General features: G+C 42.5%; 2 protein-coding genes across 4 annotated transcripts in view; one reads left to right on the top strand and one right to left on the bottom strand.

Annotated features, from left to right (window-relative positions):
- The first annotated feature begins 3,140 nt into the window (after positions 1-3,140).
- sms (spermine synthase) lies at positions 3,141-18,965 on the top strand. Its single transcript, XM_061701988.1, has 11 exons — positions 3,141-3,297; positions 8,809-8,929; positions 9,095-9,182; positions 9,750-9,814; positions 9,899-10,074; positions 10,153-10,309; positions 11,152-11,239; positions 11,481-11,595; positions 11,672-11,751; positions 12,100-12,215; positions 12,459-18,965. Exons 1-11 carry the CDS (start codon positions 3,252-3,254, stop codon positions 12,487-12,489), a joined length of 1,083 nt encoding a protein of 360 aa, XP_061557972.1. The 5' UTR covers positions 3,141-3,251; the 3' UTR covers positions 12,490-18,965.
- Positions 14,669-19,063, bottom strand: part of LOC133415703 (adhesion G-protein coupled receptor G2) — an 18,922-nt gene continuing 14,527 nt past the window's right edge. For 2 of the 3 annotated variants that reach the window (XM_061701985.1, XM_061701987.1), the window contains 4 exons: positions 18,286-18,569; positions 17,009-17,110; positions 16,753-16,878; positions 14,669-16,628 (listed from right to left, as the gene is read on the bottom strand). In XM_061701985.1, the coding sequence (XP_061557969.1) occupies positions 16,501-16,628; positions 16,753-16,878; positions 17,009-17,110; positions 18,286-18,569 (640 nt within the window). In that variant the 3' untranslated portion in view covers positions 14,669-16,500. The remainder of the gene's footprint in view (positions 16,629-16,752; positions 16,879-17,008; positions 17,111-18,285; positions 18,570-19,063) is intronic. The other variant, XM_061701986.1, reaches the window with a different exon arrangement.

Raw genomic sequence — 19,063 nt, 5'->3', positions numbered from 1 at the left:
GTAAGTTATTCGCTAAAACTACTCTGTTTTTTCATGTATGGGTAACTATCTCTCTAAGAAACACTGATGTTTTCAATGACATTGCCGTCAGAATTTAGTTTGTCTTCAAAGGAGGCTGAAAGAGAGACTAGTTACAATGTAAATATTTACACTTGTTTTGTGATTTTCATCATATTAAAGGTAAAGTAAAGGTACAGTAATGGTGGGTGGCTGGATACTGACCGCGTAGAACACCTCTGTTGAATATGTTTACCCTTGTTTTGTCTTGAGAGCTATACAATTCCTTCTTTTTAACGTTTGTTGCTAACCGGAGTGAAATAATGTAGCCAAAAAAATACAGCATAATAGTCTTCTTTTGTGAGAGGCTGCTGTGTACTGAAGCTTGAGTGTATGGCAAATGGTTGACACAGTCTCTACAGTTTTTGATTGGTTAATCTTGTCACACTGTGACAAGTTTTAAAACAATATCCATCCATCCATTTTCTGAGCCGCTTCTCCTCACGAGGGTCGCGGGCGTGCTGGAGCCTATCCCAGCTGTCATCGGGCAGGAGGCGGGGTACACCCTGAAATGGTTGCCAGCCAATCGCAGGGCACATACAAACAAACAACCATTCACACTCACATTCACACTTACGGGCAATTTAGAGTCTCCAATTAATGTCCTCAGAACTATGAGGCTGACGCTCTAACCAGTCGCCCTGTGTGTAATCAGAATCAGAATCAGAATCATCTTTATTTGCCAATTATGTCCAAAACACACAAGGAATTTGTCTCCGGTAGTTGGAGCCGCTCTAGTACAACAGACAGTCAATTTACAGAACACTTTGGAGACATAAAGACATTGACAAAAAACATTTGTGCAAAAAGATGCAGAGTCCTCCAGCACTTAGAGCAGTTCGAATGACTAATATTGCAATAGTCCGGTGCAATGACCATTGTGCAAAGGGCGCTGAGACTTCAAGGAGTCTATGCGGTTTAAAGTGACGAGTAGTGCGATCATCTGGGACAATGTTGGTTGTGCAAATGTTACAGATACTCCTCAATCAGTGTGCAAATGGAGCAGATGCTACTCTGGCATGAGTTGCCAGTATATGCAAATATATGCAAATAGTGCAGCATGGCGAGACAACTACAGTTAGTGCACGAGTAATACATAATTGGCCCCACAGAAATGTGACAACAAACTCAAGTCAAAAAATTGCCAGCTTATTGTAATGGAATTATAGGTTAGGTGTTTAAGAAGTTGATCGCAAGAGGGAAGAAGCTGTTGGAATGTCTACTAGTTCTAGTTTGCATTGATCGGTAGCGCCTACCTGAGGGAAGGAGCTGGAAGAGCTGGTGACCGGGATGCGGAGGGTCCGAGAGGATTTTGCACGCCCTTGTCTTAGTTCTGGCAGCGTGCAAGTCCTCAATGGTGGGTAGGGGGGTACCGACAATCCTTTCAGCAGTTTTGATTGTCCGTTGCAGTCGGAGTTTGTCCTTTTTTGTAGCAGCACCAAACCAGACTGTGATGGAAGAACACAGGACTGATTCGATGACCGCTGTGTAGAACTGCCTCAGCAGCTCCGGTGGCAGGCCGTGCTTTCTCAGAAGCCGCAGGAAGTACATCCTCTGCTTGGCCTTTTTGAGGACGGAGTTGATGTTGGTCGCCCACTTCACGTCCTGAGAGATTGTAATTCCCAGGAACTTGAAGGTATCGACGGTTGACACAAGGCAGCTGGACAACGTGAGGGGCAGCTGTGGCGAAGGATGCCTCCTGAAGTCCACGATCATCTCTACAGTCTTGAGCGTGTTCAGCTCCAGGTTGTGTCGGCCGCACTACAGCTCCAGCCGCTCCGCTTCCTGTCGATATGCAGACTCGTCATCGTCCTTGATGAGGCCGATGACAGTGGTGTCATCTGCAAACATCAGGAGTTTGACAGTCGGGTTCGCTGAGGTGCAGTCGTTCGTGTAGAGAGAGAAGAGCAGCGGAGAGAGGACACAACCTTGGGGCGCCCCAGTGCTGATGCTGCGTGTGGATGAGGTGGCCTCCCCCAGCCTGACCTGCTGTGTCCTGCCCGTCAGAAAACTGTAAATCCACTGGCAGATGGCAGGTGAGACGTTGAGCTGGAGAAGCTTGGTTGAAAGGAGTTCAGGGATGATGGTGTTGAACGCTGATCTGAAGTCCACGAACAGGATTCTCGCGTAGGTCCCTGCACTGTCGAGGTGTTCTAGGATGAAGTGCAGTCCCATGTTGACTGCATCATCCGCAGACCTGTTCGCTTGGTAGGCAAACTGCAGGGGGTCCAGCAGGGGGACCTGTGACACTCTCGAGGTGGTCCAGCACGAGACGTTCAAAGGACTTCATGACCACAGATGTCAAAGCGACAGGCCTGTAGTCATTCAGACCAGAGATTGCAGGTTTCTTGGGGACTGGAATGATGGTGGAGCGTTTGAAACAGGATGGAACTTCGCACATTTCCAAAGATCTGTTGAAGATCTGAGTGAAGACTGGAGCAAGCTATTCCGCGCAGACTTTGAGGCAGGATGGGGACACATGGTCCGGGCCTGCCGCTTTGTTAATCTTCTGTTGTTTGAAGCTGCGTCTCACATCCTGTTCATGGATGGTTAACGCAGAAGTCAGAGGTGTGGTTGTGGTTGTGGTCGCGGGTGCGGCCGGGTGGGTGTGTGGTGTGAAACTGTCCTTTTCAAATCTGGATGTTGGATGTTGTGAAGCTTAACATGTCCACTCTGTCATAGTGAAATATTAATATGATCAGTACACAGTCAGCTTGCTAAGTGGAGGTCCATGTGCTCATAAAATGCAAACATTAGGCAAAAATTTCCACACTGTCATAGTTTTTTTAAGTTTGACCAATATGAATTTCTAATAACATAAAATAACTACAATGAATATGAAGTTCAAAGGAGAAGCTTTTTATTTTTGGGGGGCGGGGGTGAAATGCGGGCGTCTCAAAGGCACATTATGGTGACATAAATCGTTTATTGAAGGTAGACTTCAATTGTCCTGCGTACAAACGACGAGCGTTTAACCGCCTCAGATAGGGTGGATAACAATCTTGCTTCATTTCACCACTCTTTGCTGTGGGCGCGTTGACGCTGTGTTCGGCTGCCCGGGTCGGACGATATCTATGGTCGGAGCGGTGGAAGTGTATTGGAGAGGCAGGGCAACAAGCAGCAGGGCCCTCCCACTTCGGCTCTGCACTTAAACGCACTCGCACGCCAGGAATGGATAACGGCTGCCTCCAAACATGGCAATGCGACACTATACTCTCGACTTCAACCTCTCGACGGCAGGTAAGAGGACGGCCGGCGGCTCGGTCCCGGTCACCGAAGTGTGCTCGTGCTCGTGCTCGTGGTTATGGAGGGCTGCATGCTAAGCTAGCTGGCTAATTTCTCGTCGTTAACCTGCTACGATGTCGCTGCCCTTCAAAATGTTCTAGCGGTTTGAATGCAACGCCGTCCACACAAATGCATGTGGACGTGACATTTATCTTTCCAACGCTCAGTGTTGGACGTGAATGCACAGTAGAAGGTTTTAAAAGTAACATTTTAATTTATGCGTCATTTGTTGGTCAGTTTTGTTAAACGATGTCAATGGAATATTTTGTCATTCTGTCATTGCTGGTCATGGCAGCGCCGTCATGCGGTCACGTGGAATACAGCGCAGTGCTACCGGAAGTAGGTATAAATAATTGTGGTACATTGTCCCCTTTTAATCTTCGCATAAATGCCCAAGAAGTGTCTGTCACAATATCAATAATAGACACCAATGTGCTTGCAAAAAAAAAAAAGTGTATTCTTTGTCTTTGCCGATTCTCAGTCATTCAGGTCATGGTAAACTACAAAGGTTGAGTCAAGCCAACTGATTCTTGTTTGTTGACTTTGTTTTTGTTGTTGTTGCTGTTTCTCGTTTTCGGATAATGTTAAAAAAATAACGAGACTATTAGGCTAACGATATAACACATAAACAAGACTATGACCAACACAAACAAACAAAGCAACAGTAGGAGAACAACAAAATTGACAAATCAATTGGACGAAAACAAGGTTATATGAAGTACCATGAAGTAGGTTTGTAATAATGTTCATGCTAGCGTCAGTGGATAAGCAGCAAACAGGGAGAATCGTGGACAAAGATGACAAACTAGATGGAGCAATGATTAATCGACAACAAATCAATTACCAAATTAATCTAACTTTTATTATAGTAATCTATTAATCGTTTAGACTGAAAACGTGTTCAACTAAAAATTGTCCAAATCCTGGGAATTTCAGCCTCTTGGCACTAAATATTCTCCAATTGCTGTCGTCCTCCATGAAATACAGTGATTATGTTTGTGTTAAATCAAAATAAGACATTTGCAAACATCTGCTTTTACTTTTGTAAACAATTCATTCATCTTTCATTCCGCTTATCCTCACGAGGGTCACAGGCGTGCTGGAGCCTATCCCAGCTATCTTCAGGCGAGAGGCGGGGTACCACTTATTAATATTTTTTACCTAATTTCTGACATGGATCAAACCAGTAAATGAATCATAATCAATGCATGTTTGTGCATTTTCTGCACTGGCAATTTAAAACAAATTCCTGTTTTTTGTTTTTTTTGACAAAAAAAAGGATGGAAATAAAAACAAAATCATCAAATTCATTGGATATAGCGACATATATTAAAGATTTATAATTTAAGATTATTAAAATAATAATTAGTTGCAGCACATGTTTTAAACATAACTTATTTTTAAAAAAATTAAGTATTCTGGGAAAGGCTCCAGCAGGCCCGCGACCCAAGTGAGGAGAAGCAGCTCAGAAAATGGATGCATGGATTTTCCTGGGGTTTGTTGACTGTAATGTTTAACTAGATAATCATAAAATTTATTGCCACAAGCTATTCGTCAAAAATAATCATGCACTCTTTTGAGACATTAATCAAATGTTTTGTTATTCTGCTAGTGCAGGGGTGCTCAATGCGTCGATCGCAATCGACCAGTCGACCGCGAAGGTAGTATTGATAGATTGCATGACATCGCGTGACATAGACAAAAACTTACCACTTTCATACGGAATGGGACGAGGAGTATTTTTTCACGATGACATTTTCAAAATGCGTATGCCTCATGTGCCAGTCTGCCATCGCATTACCAAAGAACAGAAATGTGGAGCGGCATTTTAGGACTGTGCATGAAAAATACAACACTGACTACGCATCCCTGGCTGAAGTTATCGGAGTAAACTCAGGTAATGACACAAAAATTTACATTAATTATGTTGTGTTGTGCAAGATTGGCTCATGCGGTGATGCAAGGTACATCAACATACATTGGTGCTGAGCTGTGTAGGTGGCTCAGAATTTTAGCTCACTGGTAGTGCTTTGCGCTCTCAAACCGGGGACATGGTCGTGCCCCCCCCCCCCCCCCCCCCCCCCCAAAAAAAAAGGTAGATCGCGGGAGGTTGGCTGCTTAAAGTAGGTCTTGGGGCAAAAAAGTTTGGGCACCCCTGTGCTAGTGATAAGATATAAGAGGTGTTACTAGTATTATTTGATGCTTTCGAGACCCTATCCATCCATTGTCTTCCGCTTATCTGAGGTCGGGTCGCGGGGGCAGCAGCCTCAGCAGGGAAGCCCAGAATTCCCTCTCCCCAGCCACTTCCTGCAGCTCTTCCGAGAGGATCCCGAGGCGTTCCCAGGTAAGCTGAGAGACGTAGTCTCTCCAGCGTATCCTGGGTCGTCCCCGGGGTCTCCTCCCGGTGGGACGTGCCCGGAACACCTCACCAGGGAGACGTCCAAGAGGCATCCTAAACAGATGTCCGAGCCACCTCATCTGGCTCCTCTCAATGCGGAGGAGCAGCGGCTCTACTCTGAGCCCGTCCCGGATGACCAAGCTTCTCACCTTATCTCTAAGGGAGAGCCAGGACACCCTGCGGAGAAAACTCATTTCGGCCGCTTGTACCCGGGGTCTTGTTCTTTCGGTCACGAGCTATGGCCACAGCTCGTGACCATAGGTCAGGGTAGGAATGTAGATCGACCGTTAAATCGAGAGCTTCGCCTTTCGGCTTAGCTCCTTCTTCACCACAACGGACCGATAGAAAGTCCGCATCACTGCAGACGCCTTTCGATCTCCCGTTCCATTCTTCCCTCACTCGTGAACAAAACCCCAAGATATTTGAACTCCTCCACTTGGGGCAGGATCTCATCCCCGACCTGGAGAGGGCACTCCACCCTTTTCTGACTAAGGACCATGGTCTCAGATTTAGAGGTGCTGATTCTCATCCCAGCCGCTTCACATTCTGCTGCGAACCGCTCCAGTGAGAGTTGATGAAGCCAACAGAACCACATCATCAGAATAAGAATCAGAATCATCTTTATTTGCCAAGTATGTCCAAAAACACACAAGGAATTTGTCTCCGGTAGTTGGAGCCGCTCTAGTACGACAACAGTCAGTCAATTTACAGAACACTTTGGAGACAGAAAGACATTGACAAAAAAAACAGTCACTGAGCAGTTAAGGGTTGCTAGTTATCTGGTAATGCCGGGACATTTATTTTATTTTTATTTTTTGACAATTGTGCAAAAAGATGCAGAGTCCTCTAGCACTTAGAGCAGTTCGAATGACAAATATTGCAATAGTCCAGTGCAATGGCCATTGTGCAAAGGGCGCCGAGAGTTCAAGGAGTGTATGCGGTTTAAAGTGATGAGTAGTGCGATAATCTGGGACAATGTTGGTTGTGCAAATGTTGCAGATACTCACTCCTCAATCAGTGTGCAAATGGAGCAGATGCTACTCTGGCATGAGTGGCCAGTATATGCAAATAGTGCAGCATGGCGAGACAACTACAGTGAGTGCACGGGTAATGTGTAATTGGCTCAAGTAAAAAAATTGCCAGCATGTTGTAATGGAATTATAGGTTAGGTGTTTCAGAAGTTGATCGCAAGAGGGAAGAAGCTGTTGGAATGTCTGCTAGTTCTAGTTTGCATTGATCGGTTGCGCCTACCTGAGGGAAGGAGCTGGAAGAGCTGGTGACCGTGGTGCGGAGGGTCCGAGAGGATTTTGCACGCTCTTGTCTTAGTTCTGGCAGCGTGCAAGTCCTCAATGGTGGGTAGGGGGGTACCGACAATCCTTTCAGCAGTTTTGATTGTCTGTTGCAGTCGGAGTTTGTCCTTTTTTGTAGCAGCACCAAATCAGACTGTGATGGAAGAACACAGGACTGATTCGATGACCGCTGTGTAGAACTGTCTCAGCAGCTCCGGTGGCAGGCCGTGCTTTCTTTTCTGCAAAAAGCAGAGATGCAATACTAAGGCCACCAAACCGGACCTCCTCTAGGCCTCGGCTGCACCTCGAAATTCTGTCCATAAAAGTTATGAACAGAATCGGTGACAAAGGGCAGTCTTGGCGGAGTCCAACCCTCACTGGAAACGAGTCCGACTGACTGCCGGCAATGCGTACAAAACTCTGACACCGGTCGTAGAGGGACAGCCCGTATCAGTTGGTTCGGTACACCATACTCCCGAAGCACCCCCCACAGGGGGACACAGTCGAACGCCTTTTCCAAGTCCACAAAACACATGTCGACTGGTTGGGCGAACTCCCATGCACCCTCGAGGACACTGCCGAGGGTGAAGACCTGGTCCACTGTTCCACGGCCAGGACGAAAACGACACTGCTCCTCCGGAATCTGAGATTCGACTTCCCGACTGACCCTCCTCTCCAGCACCCCTGAATAGACCTTAAAAAATTATATTTACAATAACTGATGTATCTTTGTTCCTCTATTTATGCCAGTGAGGCATAGTGACAGACAGAACAAATGAGTGGTATTTTATGAGATGGCAGGAAGTAAATGCAGTAATTAATGTATCCACTTTTTGTGACACTTTTTTTGTTGGTGTGCTGTGAGATTTTTCAATTGTAAAATCTGTTCCTGGCCTCCATAAAGGTTAGACATCACTGCTCTAGCCAGGTCATGTATTCTAATCAATCAAGTCAAACCAACATTACAACATGACAGAAATAATGGGTGCTAACTTACTGAAATTAAGTTACTTTATTTTTAATTAAATTACTTTAGAGCATGGTTCGACAGAACGGCGGCATGTTTATGTACAACCGTTCGTGCTAGCACTAGTTTGCTAAGCAACATAACGTTTTTGTTGCCTGCTCGCGAGCTGTATCGTATTAAAAGTACGTGAACATACCTGAAGCAAGCCTTAAACGAACGTCCTCTCCTGAGCACCGGTGACCACCAACACACATTTTCCCCCCATTTTGTTCTTACAAACACACGGCGTGATCCATTATTGTTTTCGTCGCCATGGGAACAAGTGTATCCGGTTGCATTTGCGTTGACACGATGAAGCCCAGTGATTGGAAAGAACGGGATGCGGTGGTCTCGGAATACAAGATTCTATTGCAGTAGTCTGACAATCATGAAAGGGCAAATTTGTCTTGTAGTCTGATCCGGGCATTACATGTTGTCTGTCTCAGACTTGTCTGTTCCACACCACCGGAATTTATTATTTATTTATTTTTTAAATAACTTTATTGGCCGTCAGATATTTACAGGACTATGTCAAAAGACACACGATAAGGCTAAAAATAAACTATACTCTGCACGATGGATTGGCGCGGATTAAATTTATTTTGATGAGCCGATCAATGGCGTCATTGATTGGATCGGCGAATTGTGACATTCAAGCCGATCAGAAATTATCAAAGCAATTATCATTAGCAAATTATCGGCCGATACCGATAAGGCCGATAAAATCTGTGTAAAGTATAGTTTTTCATCCGTGTACGCTCTCTTGTTCTCAGTTGACTCTGCATCAACGGTCCCAGGCCTGCTGTCCATATTCCACGAGCAGGAAATGACAGAGACTGTACATGACTCAGATGGGCGTGGATACCTCGCCACATTTGTTGGAAAGAACGGCAGGTCAATATTTAAGAATGAACAATAACTGTTTATCTAATAAAACAAAGTTGAATGACAGTGACATTAAACATTGTAGCTTATTGATCTTGTTGTGGAGTATCCATTTAGCAAAGCTAATGACACTTTATAAATTTGTCAATTTATTTTCGCCTCTTTACTCCTCAGGCTTGTTATTCTGCGGGTGCACTTCCATGGGTTGCTCACTATTGACCTGCAGTGTTATGAAGGGGATAACATTGCTCAAATAGACAACGTAGGTGCCTTTAACTACATACACATGCAAAAATACTACTACATACAAATGTGTTTGCCAGTATAACTTAGTCACTAGAAAGTCAACACAATTTTGTTCAATTAGAAATAATCTAATGTACAAAAATGATGCATCATTTGAGAACTAATTCAAATTGAAAAAGAACATATGTTAGGGGGAACAATTAATAATGTTTGGAGAGCTTTTGCAAGAAAAACTGGTCAAGTAAAGTTGTGCTGTGCTGGTTAGACTATCAGACTTTCTATGAAATTCTAAAAAAAACATTTATAAAACCTCAGATGAACTGTTATAAAAAAACAAAAACATTTTATCCAGAAATGTACATTGAATCACAACATTTCATAAATGTAGTAGTGCCCTCTGAGCATGTAAAAACTGAAATGAAACCTGGTTTATGATGTTCACACTCATACATGTGCATTTAAAAATATCTATTTTTGTAAAAGAATAAAAATATATTTTACAGAATGTAGGTCACATTTTTTTCATGATTCAGTAAAACAGACCAGAGACCTTGTTCATGTTATACAACTTGTATTTCTTCAGCTTTTAAATATACTGGAGAAGAAACTAAAGGTACTCTTAAGTGGCAAGATAACGCGCATTAAGAGGTATGCCAATTGACTCCAATTTGTTGCATCACCTTGAGGCTGCATGCTGCATACGTGATGATTCCGTGTTATTGTTGTTGCCAGACTGCCGCCACTCCTCCGAGGGGCAAAAGTGGACCGCTACTGGCCCACCACTGATGGAAGGCTGACAGAGTATGACATAGACTGCGTGTTGTACGACGAAGACTCGCCATACCAAAATATTAAAATATTGCACTCACAGCAGTTTGGGAACATGCTGGTCCTCAACGGAGATATCAGTAAGTGTGGATAGTCCCCTGACAGAATTGATTGTTGTGTGTAAATTGTAATTTTTTGAAAACGACTTAACCATGCAGACCTGGCTGAGAGCGACTTGCCCTACACGGAAGCTATTATGGGCAGCGGAAAGGAGGACTACGCTGACAAGGAGGTGCTGATTTTAGGAGGAGGTGACGGAGGGATCCTCGCTCAGGCTGTCAAACTAAAGCCAAAGATGATCACCATGGTGGAGATATCCTTAACTTGAACCAGTGTGTCTGAAATAAATTGGAAACACTTTCGACGCTGCATTTACCAACTCACCACAACATTGGATCCATCTGCACTATTCAGTAGGATCCACTACAAGAGTTCTATCAAATAGGGCTGAAACAATTCATCGAATAACTGGTATAATTTGATCATTTTTCCACATGGACTAGTGTTATTTTAGACTCGCACACTACTCAAAATAAGTTGGCCCAGTGGTGGCGAGCCAGGAGGAAGGAGTGCGTAAAAGATGTCCAAAGTTGGATCATGTCGCTCTTAAAAAGAGGATAACAAAGTCCAATGTGTTTATTACAAAGCACAATTGGCTTACACAACAGCCACCAGTGCACAATCACTTATTGAACAAATGGTTAAAAAAGAAAATAAAACACAATAAGCAAATTCACTTGTGTAAGCAAGCTGCTACTGCCACGACCTCGCCCCATCCTTGCTTATGAACAACTGAGGCTTTTGGGGAGGCTTTTTTTTATGCCCAATCATGACGCTCACCAGTTTCCAATTCACCTGTATCCCTGTGGAATGTTCCAAACAGGTGTTTGTTTATTTAAGCATTCCTCATTTTTGTTCCCCCTGTCCCATCTTTTTTGGAACATGTTGCATGCCTCAAATTCAAAAAGAGAGAGTATTCGGGGGGGGGGGGGGGGACGACACAATAACGTTCATCAGTTTGAGCATTAAATAGCTTCTCTTTGTAGTCTATTCAATTTGAATATAGGTCGAAAGATTTGCAAATCAACGTATTCTGTTTTTTTATTTTTTTATTTTTGGTGTGATTGACATTTGCTCCTTGACAAGCTTCAGTACATTGATCAGAAGGTGATTGACGGGTGCAAAAAGTACATGAGGAAGACGTGTGGCAATGTGCTGGACAACCTGAAGGGAGACCGTTACCAAGTGAGTATTGAAACAATATTGAAGTACTGTCACAAAGACATGTTTACATTTTTAGTAGCTGGTCGGTCACTGTTTACATACACACAAACGCATCTCTAAACTCTTTCAAAACATAGCTTTGTTACAAATAGTAGTTAACACTATGGTGCACAAAGGATGCCACTGTCGTGTATAGTTTGACTCTTGCTCTTATCAGAAGTGTCAACATTCGAATAAAGGTAAAGTGGGTGATGTGGGGCAGATTCTAGTGGAAGACTGTGTACCTGTGCTCAAGAAGTACGTCCAAGAGGAAAGACGGTTTGACTACATCATTAACGATCTCACTGCAGTCCCAATATCCACAGAACCAGAAGAAGGTTTGCAAGTTTGGATCATAAATATTGTCCATAAATGGCTGTTCAGCCAATGTGAAAAGTGATGTTATTGTTGCAGACTCAACATGGGAGTTCCTTCGTCTCATTATGGATCTGTCGATAAAAATTCTGCATCCTAAGGGGAAATATTTCACCCAGGTGAGCATTGCATTGATAAACTATTTTAAATGTTGAGATACCATTTAAATTTGACCCTTAGAAGTTGTGAGCAGCCCTTTGCACAGCAAAACTGTTCCCGCACAGAAGGCATACAGATGGCTATAATCTCACCTTTGATGTTGTTGCTGGAAAAAAATGAAATATTTTTTAAACAATACGTGTTTGTCATTGTGTTATGTCCATAACCTGCATATTTAGCATGTAGTATACCATGCGTGTGCGTTGTTCACTCAGCTAATTCAGGTTAAAAAAAACAAAAAAAACAAGTACTGTACTCTAATATTTTGCGACATGTTTTATCTGTCTCTCTGTGTTGTCGGTCATCAGGGCAACAGTGCAAATCTGACAGAGGCTCTGAGTCAGTATGAGGAGCAGCTGGGAAGACTCTCCTGTCCTGTGGAGTTCTCCAAAAAAGTGGTTTGCGTGCCCTCCTACATGGAGCTGTATCCTTCCATGACAATCTGCAAGTATTAATGAGCCAAAGCAGCAAGCATGTTTGAGATAAAACTAGCTTAAGTAGATTTCTGCAGTAACTTTGACATGTGAACCCAAATCCTGACGCGAATATTGAATACAAATTACTAATTTCCTATTAGCCGTTTTATTGTAATCTTAATGTGAATGCTCAACCGTCACATTTATCTTAGCATGTAAAATGCTGTACCTTCCTTAACTGTGTGTGTCAGCTGGGTTTTCTACACTGTGTGGAAGAAGTGACAACTTTCTCTTTTTTTTTTTTCTCCCCTTTTTCTCCTTTCCCCTTCAGCTGCTGGAATGTGAACAGGCTTTCTTCTCTGCTGTATAGCTCTCTAGGTATGTTCGGACTGAGCATGAACACGCTTACTGTAAAGACGTATTATGGAACACTCAATGAAAAGTCATCATAGTTCCAAATCTTCAACACGCACATTGTGATTATGCTCAGTCAGTTTATACTGCAGTTGCATCATGCCGCTCAAACACACCAGTGTTTTGCTGATGCAGCTTACTTCCCCTTCTTTACACATTTCTCCTTTTACTTTTATAGTTGGGTTTTAAGTATTTTTTTGCTAAAAGCCAATGAGCTTTTTTTTATTTTTTTTTTTAAATAAATTTTATTTTATTTTTTTATAAACCTTACTTGGGGCGGCACGGTGGACGACTGGTTAGCACATCGGCCTCGCAGTTCTGAGGACCGGGGTAGATTAATTGAAGACTCTAAATTGCCCGTAGGTGTGAGTGCGAATGGTTGTTTGTTTACATGTGCCCTGCGATTGGCTGGCGACCAGTTCGGCCTCTCGCCCGAAAATAGACTCCAGTAGGCCCACGACCCTAGTAAGGATAAGCGGAACGGAAGATGAATGAATGATAGAATAAACCTTGGAAGACTCATTAATATTAATAAGTATGCACTCTTCTAAACGCTCTCTTTGGAGGTTTAAACTGTGAGCTGATACACTGACAATGTGACAATGTTACTGATAGAACAGCTGCACAGTTGCTTGTTTTATTGTTTGTTGCTTTGTCCACTTATGGGGTTAAGATATTAACTGAATTACTTTTAAGCTGTTTTTGTTACATGGTCATTTGATTTTTTTTTTTTCTTTTTTTTTTCTTTTTTTTTTTCTTTCCCCTCCAGGTCGATTTCTTGGCATTACGCCTGATAACGATTCCAATGTCGAAAGGGGGTGGGCGGAAAAAATCCACCACTTTAATTCCACCTTTGTGCTATTTTACGTCATGTTTTATTAGCAATGTTCGTTTCTTCTGATATAATAAAGTGTAACACTGACACTGACCAGCCACAACATTATTGACCACTTACACTATATAAAAGGCCAATACGAGTTGTATCAAAAAGTCTGCCTTTACAACGATAATAATGAAATGTTCAGTTTTCACACTGAGACAGTATGTTTGTATTTTGAGGCAGCACGGCGAGTATGTCTGCTTCAGTGCAGTTTGCATATTCCCACTACTTGCATGGGTTTTCTTCACGTACTCCGGCTTCCTCCCACATTCCAAAAACATACGTTAGGTTCATTGAAGACTAGATGGATGGTTGTAGTTTGCTGTAGTGTAGAACTGCACTGCATCATACTGGAATATGTTTTTAATATTTTGTATACGTCATGTAGCTAAATGACATAACCAAACTATAAGATCGCAGTATTACGCTCCTAAGCACAATAATAAACACATTGTTCAGTTAATAACTAATGATTTCAATCAAAGAGCATTATCTTCGTATTGATACACTTGTCGATACAGATCTTGCAATGGATCTCATTCGATTACGCAGGTGGTTGTAATGTTGTGGCCAGTCTGTGTATATCAGATGTGAAAGACAGTGAATGTAGCTTGCGGAGCACATTTTCAAGCGACCCTGTGGGACTCGGTGGCATTTATTTATTCTCTCTCTCCCTGAAATATGATTGTTCCATACTATTTACTTTGTAACCTTTAGAAATTAAAGTGGCTTTCGCCGATGCACTATTTTTATCAGCGCAAATGCCATTAGTGAAACAGAATGGAAAAAATGCTTTCTATATTCTAAAATGTGCAGTTTACATATGAATGCTTCAAGGATTTAAAAGAACATCTGAGAAAGTAAAAACAAGCCGCCAGTGGCTTTTGCGATCTGTGTAGCGTATATATGTCAAACAAGAATTTAATTAATTTAGTAGACAGTAATAAGCCAGGAGCGACGCTTGCGTTACTTCCGCTTTATCGTAATTTTAAATTACATTGTTAAAATCAAAATAATGTCTCCGGAAAAGGGCACCACGTCACTTTTTACAAGTATAAACTTTAGGAGAAATGATGACAAACCTTTTTAATCAGTCTCATACTCTGAAGGTGGCTACGCTCTACGACATTACGCAAACTCAGGACACACACCAAATACGACCAAGAGTTTAATTTTATATTTAATGAAACACACAGCTACAACTACAAAAAGGAAAAAAACACTAAGGGTAAAAAGAAAATGAAGTGTACGAAAATGGAAACGAGGACATCGTGTGTGGTCGCTGAGCTAAAATAAGTGACCGTTTACTGCGTTGAGTCAGAGCGAGAGAAGACAAAGTTGGGATTTCGTGTGAAGCTAGTAATTTCTCCAAAATTATTAGGCACTGATGTTGTACATCATAGTAAAGATTGCAGTGTCGACTCAGATCAGCTGGTCTTTCGGGGTGGTCTTCCTCCGGACCTCAGGCAGAAATGAGGCAGTTTTGGTTGAAGAAAAACAAGATGCACAAAATAAAAAGAAATAGGGAAGGAAAGTTGTTGTCCCGTTTGGGGGTACCGCCGCTGGCCGAGCTCTGGCCCTCAGAGGCGTACGGGATGCCGGTAGTTGCTCGCTAAAGAAAGCGATCTGAGCCGCATGGCCGGCTTCTTCGTTCGAAAACGCCGCCGGCTTGGTTGCAGCGGGCGTTCGCGCACGTGGTGGCTCCCGGAGGCGCCCGAGGACAAAGAAGAAAAAAGAAGGGGGAGGGGGTTGCCAGCAAGGTACGAGGAGAGGAGGAACAAGACTAGACAACTCACGGAGGAAAGTGTGAATTCATAGTTAAATACCCCAGAGGCAGGGTGTAGGAAGAGGAATTACCGACTTGGAGAAGACCACACCCATCAGCCTGAATCTTGTCTACAAATTTGAGTAAATGGGTTTAAAATCATAATCTAAAACACTCCTAACTTTGTACTCGCATGCATAGAATCATTATTTAAACTTTGGTCGTGGCAGATGGGTTGCTTATTGTTCAATACAACATTTCGTACTGTTTGATTTCAAATCATGAACCGCTTTCAAAATCTTGCAGAGGACCTGTCGAACTGAGAATAGTGACACAGACACCAAGGCATACATTTGGAATGTTTCTACAGAGTTTGCAAGATATCAAAAGGCATTTTATCTGCCGTTAACAAACAGAGGCGCGTCCACGGGTGGCCCCTCCATGAGCAGGTTTGAATATATCTCCCCCAAACATGTGGTCCGGGAGGCAGTCTTTTGAAGACGGGAATCAAGATTTGATGGGAAGCTGCTAATTAGGTTAAGGTCCACTTGACGTACACCAGGCACTGTCCTAGTCGCTGTCTCACAGCAGGGCAGCGTGGAGAATTGGGTGGTTGCGAGTCTCTGTGGCACCTCGATTTGCGGCGCGCATGTCCGCTACATCTGGTTGTGATGGAAGTCTGACAAAGATGCCAGCATGGTTCAGTCAAATTTTAAAACGGGTTGGTTCAAACAGTTGAAGCCAAATGATTAAATAGTCATTGCTGGATTCACTTGGCTCAAAGTGGTTTTTTTTGTTGTTGAAAGAAACTAATACATTTGTATCATACACTGGCCATAAAATGCCATTATAAAGATAAAGCCATGGGTAATTTTGCATTGCATTAGCTTATAAGATTGAAACTTATTTTAAACCCTCTTGAACAAATACCCTCTCTTCATGAATGAGCAAAATAAAATTTGTGATATCTCATTATTCGGCCTAATGAAAGGTCCAAGTGTTTGGTCCAAATATTCATGACGCCTCTGTGGTTTGGTTAATACTCTTGAGGATTTAGCGAATAAAGCATCACATATATTTATCGATTTGTATCTCACACAGAAGGAACAAAGAGTCCGGCAGGGATTCTGATAAGCATGAATGTAGAAAATTGGATACAAAAAATAAGCTATATTAATGGAGATTTTTAATGTGCCCATTGAAAATGCTATAAAATCAACATGGCTATTGCTTACTAAGTATAATGTGGATGTGTGCGTGAGGGTGGCTGGTGGTTTCTATGCTCCCTGTTGAGGTCGTTGAGGACGCCATCCAGGCTGGGTTCTTCGTCAGCGGTGATGGTTCTGTCTTCTAATGGATTTCCTGAAACAAAACATCACAGTCATTACACAAAATAACCGTTGATGGGCTTAGCAAGTAAATCCAGCACCACTATGGGGGGAGAGAATGTTGTTATTGGTTACTATGGCAACCTCTATTAGCTGACCTATGCCGTGAGTCAGCCGCAAGTTGTGACTGAGGAAAGACGACGAACTGGACGACTTGTTGGACCGTGACGACGGCGGTGAGGAAAGGGACGTAGCTCTCTTCTGGATTGCCGTGCTACTCCAGTCTGCAAAAAAGCCAAACCCAGTTAGCTGAGCCATAATGAGCATCTTGTTTTTGTTGTGCGCCTTCTCACTATTCTGAAATTCTTTGAAAGTAACCAGGTGAACAACTTGGGAAAAGTGAAAATGTATCACCTGAGTTCTCAGCCAGCCTAATTTTTCCAAAGCAGAGGTATGTCTGCCACTGCCTCCTCACCACATCCTTCATCGCACAGTGGAACACGAATATGAAGAAACCTGCAGCAAAGAGGCGTGCAATAATGTGGATGCATAATATCAGCTTGAGTTTCCCCTCACTGACACAAGCTAGTTACACCAATACAGTCGCACCTTGAGACAAACAAATTTGAGATATGAGCGCTATATGGTGGCAGTCAACTCCTTCATAAGAAGCAGGACTTTGGCAAATGGGGACCAGTTCTTCAAAGAGGAGACTTCAAGCCATTTAAAGCCACTTCCCAGTTGGCTTACTGTCAAACATAAAACTAGAAGAATTACACATGTATTTAAAACAACCGTCTTTAGTCTGTTAGCTTAATCCTAACACATAATGGAAAACACGTATGTAACCCAACTGATAGTTGAGCACGAACGGTACAGCAACACAGACATTCAATATAGCAGTACTCGGTCATATTTTTTCTCCTCTGTGAGGAGCTGAAAGGCTACAGACTTTCATGGACAGGAATTCCGTCTGTTTGTCTTCTACTGCCCTTCGGTGGCAAAAGGGGCACAGCAGCCCAATGCCCATTCAATTGATGCAGTGACAAAAAGTCCTTCTTTTGAATTCTATTTAATTATGTCATTATGTTTTTATAAAGTAAAATACAATATTTTAAGAGAGCAATTTTTCTCATAAACCTGTGGTGGCAGAGCTTTCTCCAGAGCTGCCCCCTCCCTCTGGAACACACTCCAAAACACATCCGCGACTGCATTAATCTGTCCCTGTTCAACCCTCTCACCAAATCACAAATGGCTTTTGTTTAAATTCTACTTTATATATTGTGCATTTTTTTTTTTTTTTTTTTTAATATCTGTATTTTGTTGAACTGTTTTTAACCCTGTACTGTGAAGCCTCTTTGAGTTTCTGGAAAAGTGCTTTATATAATAATAATGATGATCATTTAAAAAGCATATTACAAAATGTTTTTTGAGCTGAACCATGTTAATGGCAATTCCATTAATTTCAATGGGGAAAGCTCATGAGAGATACAAGTGATTTGAGTTACGAGCCTGGTCACAGAATGAATTCAACTCATATCCCAAGGCACCGCGGTCGATACAAGACATCACAAATATTGCAGTCCGAATTGAATGAAATGTCTGTCTCTTATCCAAACACCAGTCATTTTATATTTTTATTTTGGTTAATAGAAATGCTCTCAGTATCGGGGTGACGATCCGAGTCTCACCTTGGAAGGCGTTACAGATGGCAAAGAGGTACATGAATGGCAGGTTGAGGGGCCCCCAGGCAAAAAAGGCAAAGCCCCAGGTGAGGCCGAGCAGGATTGTAATGCCCACGACACTGCGCACGTTCTGTCCCGTGGAGCGGTGCTGTGAGTTGTGCGGGTTCTGCCGCTTGATCATATGGAGCTGGACCAGCACCACGACGAACATGATGAAGTTGAACAGGAAGATGACGCAGAAGTAGGCCACCACCGCCACGAAGAAGGCGATGTCGTTGTTCAGCCAACAGCTGGAGCAGACGTTTGGAATTTTGTTTTAATTGGTGATGCATTGTGGGATATTAGCATGTGCGTGTAGAGTAATATGAGTCATTTTCATATAATTTGATCAATAATAGTAAAGACGTGGCCCACTAAATTTCCCTTTGGAAATCAATAAGTTTTACTGATATGAGTATTTGACTTATTGGCAGTTGTTTGTTCATAAAAATTTCTAAGGGAAAAAAAATAGTTACAAATAATATTTCTATATACTTTTAATGCCTAAATGTCTTTTTGTTTAGGTGTCTGAAATGAAGTTTTATGATTTGCAACATGTTTTCTGAATATGCTAATTCCATTTTTGAATGTATAGGATTTTTCTCAGATTGTTTAATATATGCCTTTTCCATGAAAAGTAACACAACTGCAACTTAGTATCTTCAAAGTTTCTTTTTTTTTTTTTTTTTTTTTTTAAAAAACAGTCCTTCTTTGTCACGCAAGCTGTCTTTATCGTTAATTCCAC

Source organism: Phycodurus eques, chromosome 17 (genome assembly GCF_024500275.1).
Source record: "Phycodurus eques isolate BA_2022a chromosome 17, UOR_Pequ_1.1, whole genome shotgun sequence".
Taxonomy (NCBI): Eukaryota; Metazoa; Chordata; class Actinopteri; order Syngnathiformes; family Syngnathidae; genus Phycodurus; species Phycodurus eques.
The sequence above is the reverse complement of the archived record's forward strand: the minus strand, read 5'-3'. Positions and strand labels throughout refer to the sequence as shown.

What these genes read in the sequence shown, in the direction of transcription:
- sms (XM_061701988.1), top strand. Translation starts at nt 3,252, where the DNA reads ATGGCAATGCGACACTATACTCTCGACTTCAACCTCTCGACGGCAG. An exon ending in AAGATAACGCGCATTAAGAG is followed by an intron (nt 9,815 to 9,898) that starts GTATGCCAATTG and finishes TGTTGTTGCCAG; the next exon opens with ACTGCCGCCACTCCTCCGAG. An exon ending in ATGATCACCATGGTGGAGAT is followed by an intron (nt 10,310 to 11,151) that starts ATCCTTAACTTG and finishes GCTTCAGTACAT; the next exon opens with TGATCAGAAGGTGATTGACG.